At 30.3% G+C, this 12986-nt stretch overlaps 4 protein-coding genes across 4 annotated transcripts; 2 read left to right on the forward strand and 2 right to left on the reverse strand.

Moving 5' to 3' along the window:
- Positions 1 to 1296: 1296 nt before the first annotated feature.
- EIN_362190 (hypothetical protein) lies at positions 1297 to 1854 on the forward strand (the record flags this gene model as incomplete). Its single annotated transcript, XM_004257659.1, has 1 exon — positions 1297 to 1854. The coding sequence occupies one exon, from the start codon at positions 1297 to 1299 to the stop codon at positions 1852 to 1854; it is 558 nt and encodes a 185-aa protein (XP_004257707.1).
- Positions 1855 to 8583: 6729 nt separating this feature from the next.
- EIN_362200 (serine/threonine protein kinase HT1, putative) lies at positions 8584 to 9303 on the forward strand (the record flags this gene model as incomplete). Its single annotated transcript, XM_004257660.1, has 1 exon — positions 8584 to 9303. One exon carries the CDS (start codon positions 8584 to 8586, stop codon positions 9301 to 9303), a length of 720 nt encoding a protein of 239 aa, XP_004257708.1.
- Positions 9304 to 9468: 165 nt separating this feature from the next.
- EIN_362210 (serine protease inhibitor 2.1, putative) lies at positions 9469 to 9999 on the reverse strand (the record flags this gene model as incomplete). Its single annotated transcript, XM_004257661.1, has 1 exon — positions 9469 to 9999. One exon carries the CDS (start codon positions 9997 to 9999, stop codon positions 9469 to 9471), a length of 531 nt encoding a protein of 176 aa, XP_004257709.1.
- A 215-nt stretch (positions 10000 to 10214) lies between these two features.
- EIN_362220 (hypothetical protein) lies at positions 10215 to 12185 on the reverse strand (the record flags this gene model as incomplete). The annotated part of the gene is made up of 1 exon (XM_004257662.1): positions 10215 to 12185. One exon carries the CDS (start codon positions 12183 to 12185, stop codon positions 10215 to 10217), a length of 1971 nt encoding a protein of 656 aa, XP_004257710.1.
- Positions 12186 to 12986: the final 801 nt, after the last annotated feature.

Here is a 12986-nt window from a genome sequence, read left to right on the forward strand (position 1 = left end):
TGAATGGAACCCTCGTCGGGACTGATGCAGACCACCCAAACAATGCAAAGGAAACAACAGAAAAACAGGCTCCTGCAATAATTAGAGATATTTGCGAATACTTTTTAACTTTTCCAATGTACTTTGTGAACATGTAAATGAATGGCGGGACTAATAATGATAAGACATATAAAATACATTTTTCAGCCAACCCACCATCACTTATTTTCGAAAAAATAACACTGTAAATTAGTCCCATTGTCATTACAGTGATTAAAATTATAACGAGGATCGATCCTAAAACAACACTACTTATGAATAATCCCATCGAAGAGACATCTTTCATTGGAAAATACAACTGTGATTTTGTTGTTTTTAAAATTTTTATTGTTATAATAAAAACACTTTTTTGTATTTTTCATAATATTATTAAAAATTAATTTTTTAGTATGGTTCGATTTATTTAAATTATTATTATAATTAATAATTGACTTAATTATGGCTCTTTAGCAATCCCGAAATATATGAAAGAGGGTTTTATAAATCAACAACACCAATTGTAATAATTTAACACAATTAGAGTACTAGAACATATAATAAACTACTATCATTTTTTATATAACAATTTTGAACCTAAACTAACCACCACCTACATTTACCAAAAAAAATATTTGCCGCAATTGTTTTATATAAAAAGTCCATTTTTCAAACACTGTTTGTGCGTCCCACCCACTTTCACTATCTATACTGTGTGGGTGCAGAAACGGTTCCACCTCGTTTGCGAATGGGAGGGGGTTAAGGAGGATTTGGAAAGTGGGTAAACAGTGCATAAACAGACTGTTTGAGTGTGTCTTTGTGAGACTTCTTTTTAATGCTCCGTCTTACTCAGTATCCACTGACCTGAGGTGAATATATGGTATTTCTTGATTTCTGGAATTAATCCAAATTTCTTCCCAGTTTCCTATTGCCTGTGATTATAATTTGAATATAATTACAAATAAAAAAAATAAATATTTTATTTTTTTAAATGTAGTTAATGAAGGTTATTTCCGTTTTCATATAAAAACTTTATTATTTGAAATAATATACTAATAACAAATTGAGTATTTTTTATTTATTTTAAATACATTTTTAGTATAAATATTCTATTTTATTTTATGAACACTATTTAAATTTGTCGTAAATAATGTTTGATTTAAATGATTTTTGTTTTTAAATGTTAAAACAATTACAGAAAAATTAAAACTATTAAAATAATACAATTCAAAATAAAATAACCAAAAACTTAAATATTAGTGCTCTATTTATTATCAAAATATGGAAAATAAAATACTTATCAAACTTTTGGGTGTTCCATGTGTTGGTTGCACTTCAATATGTACTCGATACACAATGGACATATTCGTTGAAAATTATTACCAATGTATTTGTGAAGATTATTATTATAAGACAGTAACTATAAAAGACAAAAAGTATGAGTTGGATATTTATGATTCTAGAGGCACATTAATATGTTATGATTTTACTGAGTTGATGATTAAACATTCAAACATCATAGTTTTGGTATATTCTATTGATTCAAAAACATCATTTAATGAGATGTGTACAATATTAAATCTGGTTCACAAAACACTTGAAGTTGACACACTTCGAACCGTTCCAGCTGTCATCTGTGGTAATAAGAACGATCTGGAAAACAAAAGAGAAGTGAGTTATATTGAAGGACAAAAACTTGCTGAAAAAGAAGGTTGTCTTTTTTACGAAATTTTAGCATTAAAAAACACCAACTTAACTGAAATGTTCGAGAAAGCGGTGAGTTGCTATGTCAACACTAAATCAAATGAAACAGAACAGAAATATGAAATATGCAAATAAAAAAATAATAATAAGAATTATTATTTTTTATATTTTATTTTATAAATATTCATGGTTGTTAATATTTAAAAAGTCCCATCAATAATTCATTTAAAAATAAAATACAATATAATATAATACAACCCCAAACAATTTATACAGAATATCTAACTTATAATTGGCAAGTGTTACTGTTTTAAATTATATTCCATTTGCATCTCTTCCCAAAGACTGAGTTTTTCATTATGCAGTGACACTTCACAAAAACGGAGTCGAATTATTTTGATGTTGTAACACTCAATTTGTTCGACTTTTGTTTCACCACACAAATAAATTGTCAGATTTCTACACCTTTTAACTGTTATTTCGGCATTAAAAGTTTGAAGACTTTTAAGTTCAATATTTGTACATTCCGTAACACTAATTGTGTTACTCATTAAATCTCCATTACTTCCATTGTTCATTTTAACAAGTTCCATTGAATTAAAAATCAGTTTGTTGTATCGTACATTTGAATTACATATTCTCCCTCTTTTGACTTTGATTCCAAATTGCTTGGGATCTGAGATGAACTCGACAAACGAATTGGCAATATTCAAACACTCCATATTCTCTTTCTTAAGTACTATAATACCCAATCGACAATTTATTATTAATAAGTTGTTTGTAGTTACAGCAAATGGGTTATCGTCGACATTTGTGCACCTCAATAAAGTGATTCGCTCACAATTAAGTACATCCATAAACTGACTAAAGTTCGTCACATCAACAAATTTTTCACTTTGTAACACGTTAAATTTGGGCTCAAGTGGGATGCCAATTAACGGCTTCAATTTGTTTGACGTGAACACAACGTCTGAGTAAACTTTCATCGCATTTAAACGGTTCTTGGTTTTTTCATTGGTAGAAAGAAGCTTACAATTTGGTGAGATAATAATTTGTGCAGCACTAAGTGCTTTGAACTCTCCACACACTTTAACGTTCTTCGACCGACACAGTTGAATTGACACAAATGGACTATTTTCAAAATTTAAATCGCAATTATCACACATAAAAATGATCAGTTTTTTGCATAAAGGAAGTTTGATAGATATCTTTGAATTTTTAAAAATTCCAAGTGTCAAACTTTCAATTGTTTTTTCATCGAAAACGAATGTGTTACTATTATCTATTATTATTGATACTCAACTTTTTCACATGGATCACACTTTTGTTAATACTTTGTGAATGAACTGCCTCTAATTTATTAATAACAGTGTTCGGTAAAAACGCAACGCTTGAGTTTGTTATTCTGATATTATTGTACTTTGTGTTGAGTAAAACGACTTTCTTGCAATTCAAAATGTCAAGCGAACATCTCACATTCTTGTTTTTCTTGTGATCTTCATTTAAACTTTTTCGTTGCAAAAATAAGATTTTTAGACTGCGACAACTCTCTACTTTGTAGCGCTGTGGACTCTCTATATACATTACAATTTTCATTTTTGTGTTATTTATAAACCCGCAGTTCTCGCCATTGATATGAGGAAGAATGAATTCACACTGTTTACATCCATTTGCTTCAAAACTTTTTAATGATTTTAATTGAGAAAAATCAAATTCATTTAAAATTCCTTTTTTGATGACAACACGTTCAACATTTGGGAAGAGGAACTCTTTGACGTTCTTTGAAAAATTAATTGTGTTATCGTTTTCATCGTTATTATAATCGACAACCACATTCCAGTGTTGACTTAACTCAACTTCTTTGACATTGTAAAAAGGACGTTTTGAAGATAAAGAACAGTCTTTACATTCAATTCTTTCGGGCAATATTTGTTCATTAGAACACACATAGTCGATGTGTTGTGAATATTTAGCATTAAATTTCACACAGTCAATATTTTCTAAATTGAGACTTGATATATCAAAGACGGTAATAAATTCCGAACAGTATATTTTGATTTTTGAAGGCATGACTTGAGTAATGTAGTCATTCATTTTATGTATATCGTCTTCCGTTGTTTGATCGAAAAATGTTGATATCTTATTTGAATTCATTGGAATTATATAGTCGATATTGTGTGGTTTAATCAACGTATTACCAGCAGTGTATATCTTTCCCATATCTCTTAAGTCGTCTTTATCATCTATCCATTTCTTATTGTACAAAAAGTAAATATTAGTATCGAACCTCTTCTTAATATTAGTAACAATGTCTAAAATGTTATTTGAGTTATTTTTAGTTATAATCGAATTCGTTCGAATAAAAAGTTTTCGAGGGAATTTTGGTGTAACGAGAAAATTACTTGTTGCGTCACAGAACTTAGTATACAACTCAGGTAATATATTAATGTTTATTGCGAGTTCTTGAAGATTTTCAAAGACTCGTGCATAATCAAGTTTGGGTAAAAGTGTTTCTATCAATATCCCAGAAAGCACTTTGAAGGAATAACCAAGTCTGTTTAAAACAACTTCTGAGGTTGTATTTGTAATAACATAATTTCGTGCAAATTGTGATGTTATTGGATTATTATATCTGATAAAGTTTACATTCAAAGTAGTTGGGTGGAAGTGTTGGTCATATTTGTAAATGTCTTTGGCATTAGAAAACCACGGGTTCACATGAATTGAGTCTGTCATAGATAAACATTTCTTTGAGACTTGTATAAATGTACGGACGTCATTAAATGTCTCCAAATGAAGAAATACATTCATCATATAAAACATTTCTAACTTCGACATAACGATAATTATAATTTGTTTCGAACTTTTTGAAGTATTTATAGATTGAGGATTTTATATTTAAATAAAAATTATTTTTTTTGTTTAAAACAAAACCAAATGAATAATTTTATCTAAAAACGTGTATAAATAATAAATAATACATTTAATTGTTAATGTGACCTTCAAGATTATTTCAGCCTAAAATTATTATAAATGTAAAGTTGATTTATTTATTTTTTTGCAAATAAGCATTTTATATTATATTTCGATATTTTTATTTATAATTATTATGATTATTTTATTCGACTCGAATTTATTTTAAAAAAAGTTAAATCTAATTACAAAATGTAATACAGTCAAACCTCTCAATTTTGACATTTTTAGAAATTGAAAACCTTTTGATTTTGACATTTCAAGATAACAGAACAACAAGAAAAAACGCAAAAAAGATTTTTAAAAACTTTAAACTTGATAAACAAACACATGAAAAGAATTAAAGATCACAAACCAGTTAAAAGAAAACTCACTTCTTTAACTGTAGATGAAAAAGCTGATATTATTAAAAAGAAACTAGTTTTGACTGATGAACGTGTTGCAGAATGGGCATACAGTACATCCAGCTTATCCAAAAAACCTTCTCGGAGTTGGATCACCGGGCTTTCAATTGACAAACCACTTGTTGACAAAAGATTGCTAAGTAGAGTTAAATACCCACTTTTTGAACAAAATCTGATGCTTGCCATAAACATGCTATTGGAAAATAACACACCGATACATGACGATGTTATTATATACTTGGCCAACAGAACAAAGCTTAATATGAGTCAAGACAGTTATTTGATCAATCTTACTTTATCAAACGGGTTGTTAGATTCTTTCAAAAAACGACACTCTCTCAGTATGCACAAGCAGTACGGAGAAACTCCTGTTGTTGACTTATCAATATGTAGTGATTACAACGAAACAATTCGAGTTATTGTAAAACACTTCCTTGATACTTATGGCCAAGAATCAATCTTCAATGTAGATGAAACTGGTCTTAACATACATTTTCTCGAACCATCATCGTTGAACATCAAAGAAGAAAAGGAAATTGGAATCGAGTGTGATAAAATACGGTTTACTGTATTTCTTGTTACAGATGTTACTGGTAAAAACCGAAGAAACCCAGTGGTAATTGGCAAGTCAGTAAAACCAAGAGGAATGACAAAGCAAATAGAACAGAAAAACCACATCATTTATTTGGATCAACAAAATGCTTGGATGAGCACTGTAATTTTTCAAAGATACATACTGGATTGGGATGCCGAAATAACCAACTCTCCAAATCCACACGAAACTATGTTCATCATTGACAACTGTTCAACACACAATTTGTTAATAAAAGTCGACACTGAAATCAAAGTTATGAAACTTAACTATATATTCGTGATCTTTCTTCCGCCTAACGTAACTTCGGTTTATCAGCCTCTCGACACGGGTATCATATACACTTTCAAGAAAAATTACCGGAAGCTATTTCTGCGCAACTTGGTCAATGTCGTTGAACACAATGTTAAAAATGTCACTTCTGATTCAAAGAAAGAAATCAAAAAAGCTAAGAAGCTTCCTTTTGTAGAGTGTTTGCCTTTTATTGACAGAGCTTGGTTGAGTGTAGAAAACAAAACAGTAACCAAATGTTGGTATAAAACCACACTGTTGGGAGAACCTCGAGAAAGTTACATTGATGAAAACAACGAAAACGACATTGAAATACAACGTTCGATTGAAAAGCTAAGTAAAAGTGGTGTTGTAATCGAGAAAAGTTCAGATGAAGAATTTGTAGATAGAATGGATGAAAAGATACCACCTTTTATAACAAACAATGAACTTGAAATATTGGAATTTTCGAAAGAGACAACACCATTGGGAAATGTAACTACATTTGAAGATGAATTGTATACAGATGCCGATTCGTTATTGAAAAGAGTTATGGATTCAGAAATGCCAGAAAAAGAGAAAATAACAATTCTTAATTTTATATCAAAAGTGTTTAAAACTGCTTCTGAATACGTTTAAATGGGTTTTACCATAATTTAGTTTTTGCCTTGTTTTATCTTTGCGACTTATTACTGGACCTTTGAATTTTGACAATAGTATTTTTTTATTAATAATAAATAATTAAAAATGTCAGAATCAAAAGGTGTCAGAATTGAAAGGTTTGACTGTAATATAATTTCAATAAAACTAAAAATGCAAGAAATTGTTTTTAACTTTTGTGGTTTGTATAACTCTAATCAAAAGCGTACAATGTTCATTTAAAAGTAATATATAATTAATGATTTGACAATTGACTCTGATTGTGTTTCATCTGAACACATTTGCGTTGGCAATTACACCAATACATTACTTCTGACTTTTAAACTGATCAAAAATTCAACTCTTTACATCACAGGAAATATTTACATTAGAGGAAATTCAACTTTTTTATATGAAAGATAGTACAAAAACTTCTCTATTTCTCGACGTTTCAATTTATGGAAGTTCGACAAATATTTTTGAAGGCAATTCTTATTTTCAAACATTTGCTTTTTTCCCATATTTATGGTAATGTGACAATTATTGCACAAGGAAACTCCAATGTGGCAGCCAAAGACAAATCCCGAATAAATTTTATAGAAAATTCAAAATTATTTTTAGAAGAAAATGCAACAATATTTTCTGATAAAAATATAAGTGTTTACATTTTTTTCTCGAATATTACTTGGTGGATACTCTAATATGATTGCTCAATAAAGACTAAACGTGTATGCAAACGCGGAGTTATCAATGAAAGAAAATTCAAAATTGGATGTGTTTGTAATATTAAGTTGAGTAACAATAGTGTGAATGAAAAACATGGAAATGCTATTATAACTTGTAAAGGTGATTTTACAGTAAATAAAACTGTTTCATCAAATTTTTATGATGATTCAAAATCAAATATTACGAAAAATGTGTTGATAAAAGAAATGCAATATTTAGCGTTGCTGGTTTTGCAATTTTAATTTCAGAATAAAAAATGTTGTTAAAAGATAAATTAATAAGTGGTATAAGTGATAATTCACAACCCATTCTAAAAAACGGATTGTAGTTAAATTAATGGGTGTAGTGTTGAAGTAACACAAAATAAGTGTTCCAAATGTCAAAGTAAGTATTTTATTATAAACTCGAATGAATGTGAAAAGTGTGATAACAACTGAAAGACGTGTATGTTGAATGAAAAGCAATGTACATTATGTGAACCATCTCAAGTTTTATTATTAAATAACACATGTTTCGGTCTTTCCCAAGTATCAAATTGTTATAAAATAACAAATTCAAAATGCTCCAAGTGTTCATTTTGGAATGTTCCAAGTGGTGATAACATTTCATGTGAATCACAAATAGTGTGGTGGGTCTTTTTAATTGCTGTTTTTTATACGTGTTCATATTGATTTTAATTTCCATTAATATGATTATTATTGTCACAAAGAAAATACTAAATAGAATACACACAAAAACCATCGAAAAAACCACAACACTTTTTGAAATGAAAAGATCTAATGTCATATTTGAAGCACTTCAAAATGGGATCTGTGTGTCTTCCAAAGTAATTTTTTTAACTCTAAATCAACAGAAATTCCAGTCGAACAAGAAAGTCGTAAAATGTTTAGTGTTGGAACACAAACAAAAATGTAATCAAAAATCAGTTAACTATTTCTGTGAATTCTGATAAAATTACAATAAAAATTGCCCCGGAAATCGTTTCGTTAAAGAGAGGATATGCATGTGAATTTTCATTTTATTTAAACCCTCATTGCACATGTCAAATTGAAAATGTGCTTCAAATTGTCTCAAAGAATTTTAAAAATGGAGATGAAAAATACAACACAATTTCTTTACACGGAACAACACAACAATCCACACGAATTGATTATGACGAGTTGGTTGAAGAAAATAAACTTGGCGAAGGATCTTTTGGAATTGTTTATAAAGGCACTTACAGAAAACATATCGTCGCAACCAAGAAGATGAAAAAATATCATGGATGATAATGCCATAGATGAATTTATTAACGAAGTTTCTATGTTAGACAAATTCCGCAGTGAGTATATCGTCCACTTCTATGGCGCCGTTTTCATACCAAATAAAGTGTGTACGGTAACCGAGTTTGCTCAATTTGGAAGCTTACAGGACTTGATGAATCACAAAAATTCAAATGAAATTGATGTAATACTTCGTGTTAAAACGATGAAAGATACTTCAAAAGGAATAATATATTTACATAACAACGGAATTTTACACAGAGATATCAAACCAGACAATTTTTTGGTTGTTTCACTTGATTTAAACAGCAATGTGAATGCAAAATTGACTGATTTTGGAAGTAGTAGAAATGTTAATATGTTGATGACTAACATGACATTCACCAAAGGTATTGGTACATCAAAGTACATGGCGCCTGAAATTTTAAAACAACAAAAGTACACAAAAAGTGCCGACATCTATTCATTTGGAATAACATTGTACGAAGTGTTTGGATGGTGTGAAGCTTATCAACATACGAAATTTAAATTTCCATGGAAAATAGCAGAATTTGTAATTAAAGGAAACCATCTTAAAATAATTGAACAGATTACTGAAGAACAATACACTCTCATTGAAATGTGTTGGCGTTATGACGAAAACAACAGAATTTCATCGTTTCAAATTGAAGATTGTCTTGAAAAAATGATGCAATCATTGAATTATACAAATAATTAAATGTTTTACAGAAACGCTTATTTGTTTAATGTTTTTATACTAATGAATTATAATTTAATTCCTAATTACTTTGTAGACTTCAGTACAGCCCATTATAAATTTCATTCAAATTATAAAATATATCATCAACTAAGTAATAAAACAACAATAATAATTGAATAAACTTCAATATTTTGGGTTTGTAATTTTCCCAAAGAAAAGAGGCAACTTATATCTGCCCAATATCGAAAAATAAAAAGGTTTATCTATCACAACAGGTCTTGGTTCATCAAAGGGACCACAACAACAAAAAGTAGCAGCAATAGCCGTTGCTGCTGTTGCCTCTGTTCCATTTTCGTCGACCTTAACAACGGCTTTATGAATTGCATCAGACACATAAAATTTTCCCTTCGCCATTTTCGAGAAATTTGCATCACAAGAAAATGGTAAATTCAGACCAAGTTTCCTCAATTGTTGGACCATATTAACACTACTTTCAACTGAAAATTTTGGGAACGTGACAGACCGTTTTTCTGGGAAGTTTTGAGATAAAGACCTCATGATTTCATAGATCTCCCCCTCTCGTGCCTTTTCGAACTTTTCGATATCATTTGGCATAACAAATGCAATTTGGTTGTTGGTATCTGAATATGACAAACAACAAGCAGTGTATTCATTACTGAACACTGCAGCCGAACACACTTTGTTGGACAACATGGTGACTATTAATGACTAATAAAATACAATGAATATAATTCTTTGTTTTGTTATAAAAATGTAAATTATATGTATACACGTTTTATTTTTTTTGCTGTAAACATATTAAATTAAAAAAATGTATGAATACTTTTAAAAATAATTATATTCTATAAATATTTATCAAACAAAAATTGTTGTTAAGCAACAAAATTCATCAAACTCTTATTTAATCTTTAAAGAGCAAGCACCAAAGCAAAGATAGCCATGACAATAGCAAGAGCAGCACTTCCTTCGGTTGGTTCGACATAATCTTTGCAGTGTCCAACTTGATCAGCCAAATATAAATTGTCTCCAATTGACTCTTCGCAAACAATGCATTTCGCGTCATCGTTTCTGGTTTGGCAACTATCATCATCAATGCAATTATTTCCGTCCTTTTTGTATCCATAATTACACGTCTTGCAAGTGTGGTCTTTGTTATAGATTAAGCAGTATGCAATAGGTTCATAGGTAATGCATTCAGTCGCACTCTTCACACATCCACCTTCACATTTAGCATCACATTTTTGGCAAGTGTATTGACCATCTACATAATAACCACTCTCACAATCAATGCATTTGCCTGGTCTTACATTGTCATAGTTTATACAATGATCATTTACGTAGCACTTCGTATCATCACCACCTTTGTTTGTATATTTGCATATAGAACTGCATTTATTGCAGTAAGCTTGTGTGTTATCAGCATCGTTATTGAATGAATCACACTTGCCATCACAAGCCAAACATTTTCCCTCAACAGTGAGGTAATACCCAATTGGACAGGCGGTGCATTTGGTATCTGAATTACCTTCAGAGCAGGAGGCACATGACGAGTGACATTTGCCGCATTTTTGATTGGCACTATCAAGAACATATCCCGATTCACAGTATGTGCATTTCTGATAATCATTTGATTCACACATGGTACAACCAGTGTCACACTTCTTGCAGACTTTTCCATTCAAAGCATACCCGTATGCACACGTTTTACATGTTGCTGTATCTGAAGAATCACAACTAATGCAGTTCTCACCGCACTTGTAGCACTTGTGATTGGTTGAATCAAGATTGTAACCAGTAATGCAATAAGTACACTCATTCAAGTTGTTTTCATTACATGAAGCACATCCAGTCCCACATTTCTCACACTTGTTGTTGTTGAGTCCATACTCCAAAACACAAGCAGTGCACTTGGTAGCAGCATCATCCTCATTGCATTGAGTACAATGATCAAGGCATTTGTAACATTTTTTTGTTGAAGCTGACAATTTATAACCATTGTTTACATCACAAAATTCACATTCAGAAACTTTTCCTTCAACACATCGAGAGCACCCCTCAACTTCACACTTCTTACATTCACCATTCACTATTGTGTATCCAGCAGCACACATTTCACAAACGGTAGCATCTGCTTCACAACCAACACAATTGGTCTTTTCACATTTAGTGCAATTTCCAGACTTGAGACCATACCCCATCAAACAATCTGTGCACTTAGTTTGGTCAACATATGAACAATATGGGCGATACTCACAGTTATCACCAACTAAAGTATATGGGTTTTCACATTTCTTGCAGCTATCCTTATCTGTGTAAACAACACAATGTGGAATAGTTCCAAGAACACAATTTTTGTTGTCGTCAACATAATACCCATTGATGCATGTCCCACACTTCTTGTTGTCGGTTGTATCTTTATTAATACAATTTGGAATTCTGATACATTTGTTTGACTCCAAATAATAGCCACTTCCACATGTGGTGCAGGTACCACAATCGGGATTGGCGTCTAAACAACCCTTGTTCTGTTCAGTGCAGTTTTTGCATGACTTGTCGTTGATGTTTGTGATACCTTTGCAATAATTACAAGTCATTTCATTACTATAATTATCGACCATACAATACTCGTCTCCTTCAACACATTTGGTGTTGGCTACATCTTTCATGTACCCATCAGCACAATTGAGACATTTGTCGCCACTAAAACTTTCACAGCCCAAGTCTCTCTTATAAGTGCAAGTAGTCTTGTCGGCGTTCAGAATGTAATTGTCAAAGCACTCTTGACATTTGTTTTTATCATCTGTTAATGTATAGCAGTATGATCCAGTAAATTCGGAATACACAGAGCAGATCAGTGTTAGACAGAGAATAGAAAGCATTCGATGATATTTGAGTACAAAAGAGCTCTTTTTATAGTGTGAGACACGACAGCATAACATGTAGGGTTACAACGGACCAAATCATCACTTCTTTTTTTATCACATGTTCTGTGTTTTTCGCTTTTGTTAAGTTAATATTAAATATCATTTATTTATTGTTTATAAAAACGACAATTGTATAAAATGTATAACACTTCACAAACTTCACACTACAAAACATTCGACTTTTATTATTATTTTATCGGTGTTTCTAAATCAATTTCTATTTTTATTGAACTGTTTTTAGTGTTGTTTGGATGATTATTAAAAATTGTTTCCGATATCTTCGATGTTTTTAATAAAAATCCCTCTTTTATTCGAATAAAACAGTCTCATACAAAATAAAACAATTAAAAAAGAAGTTCTATTATTGATAAAAATGACAAACTGTGACTTACTCAAACATAACACGTGTTACAACAATTGATTATTTTTCCAAAAACATAAACCCGAAATTAAAAAAACGATTGTTTTTATTGATATTAATTGCCTGACATTTTGAACTAATATATATGGTATAATAAAAATGAAAGTAATTGTAAAAATGAGGAATTACATGACAAAAAATAGTTTGAATGCTCAGTTCGGTGTTTTAACTATTAATTAATCACAATATGTAGTTGTTCAATTAAATAATTTAATTACAAGTGTATTATTTTTTGAGTCTTGAATATTATAAAATGTAATGGTTTGATTTTAAAAAACATCGAAATTAACATGTGTTTTATGTGTTTTATAAACAAAAATAAAATTTAATAACCA

Source organism: Entamoeba invadens (assembly GCF_000330505.1).
Source record: "Entamoeba invadens IP1 unplaced genomic scaffold scaff_1105074725991, whole genome shotgun sequence".
NCBI lineage: Eukaryota > Evosea > Mastigamoebida > Endamoebidae > Entamoeba > Entamoeba invadens.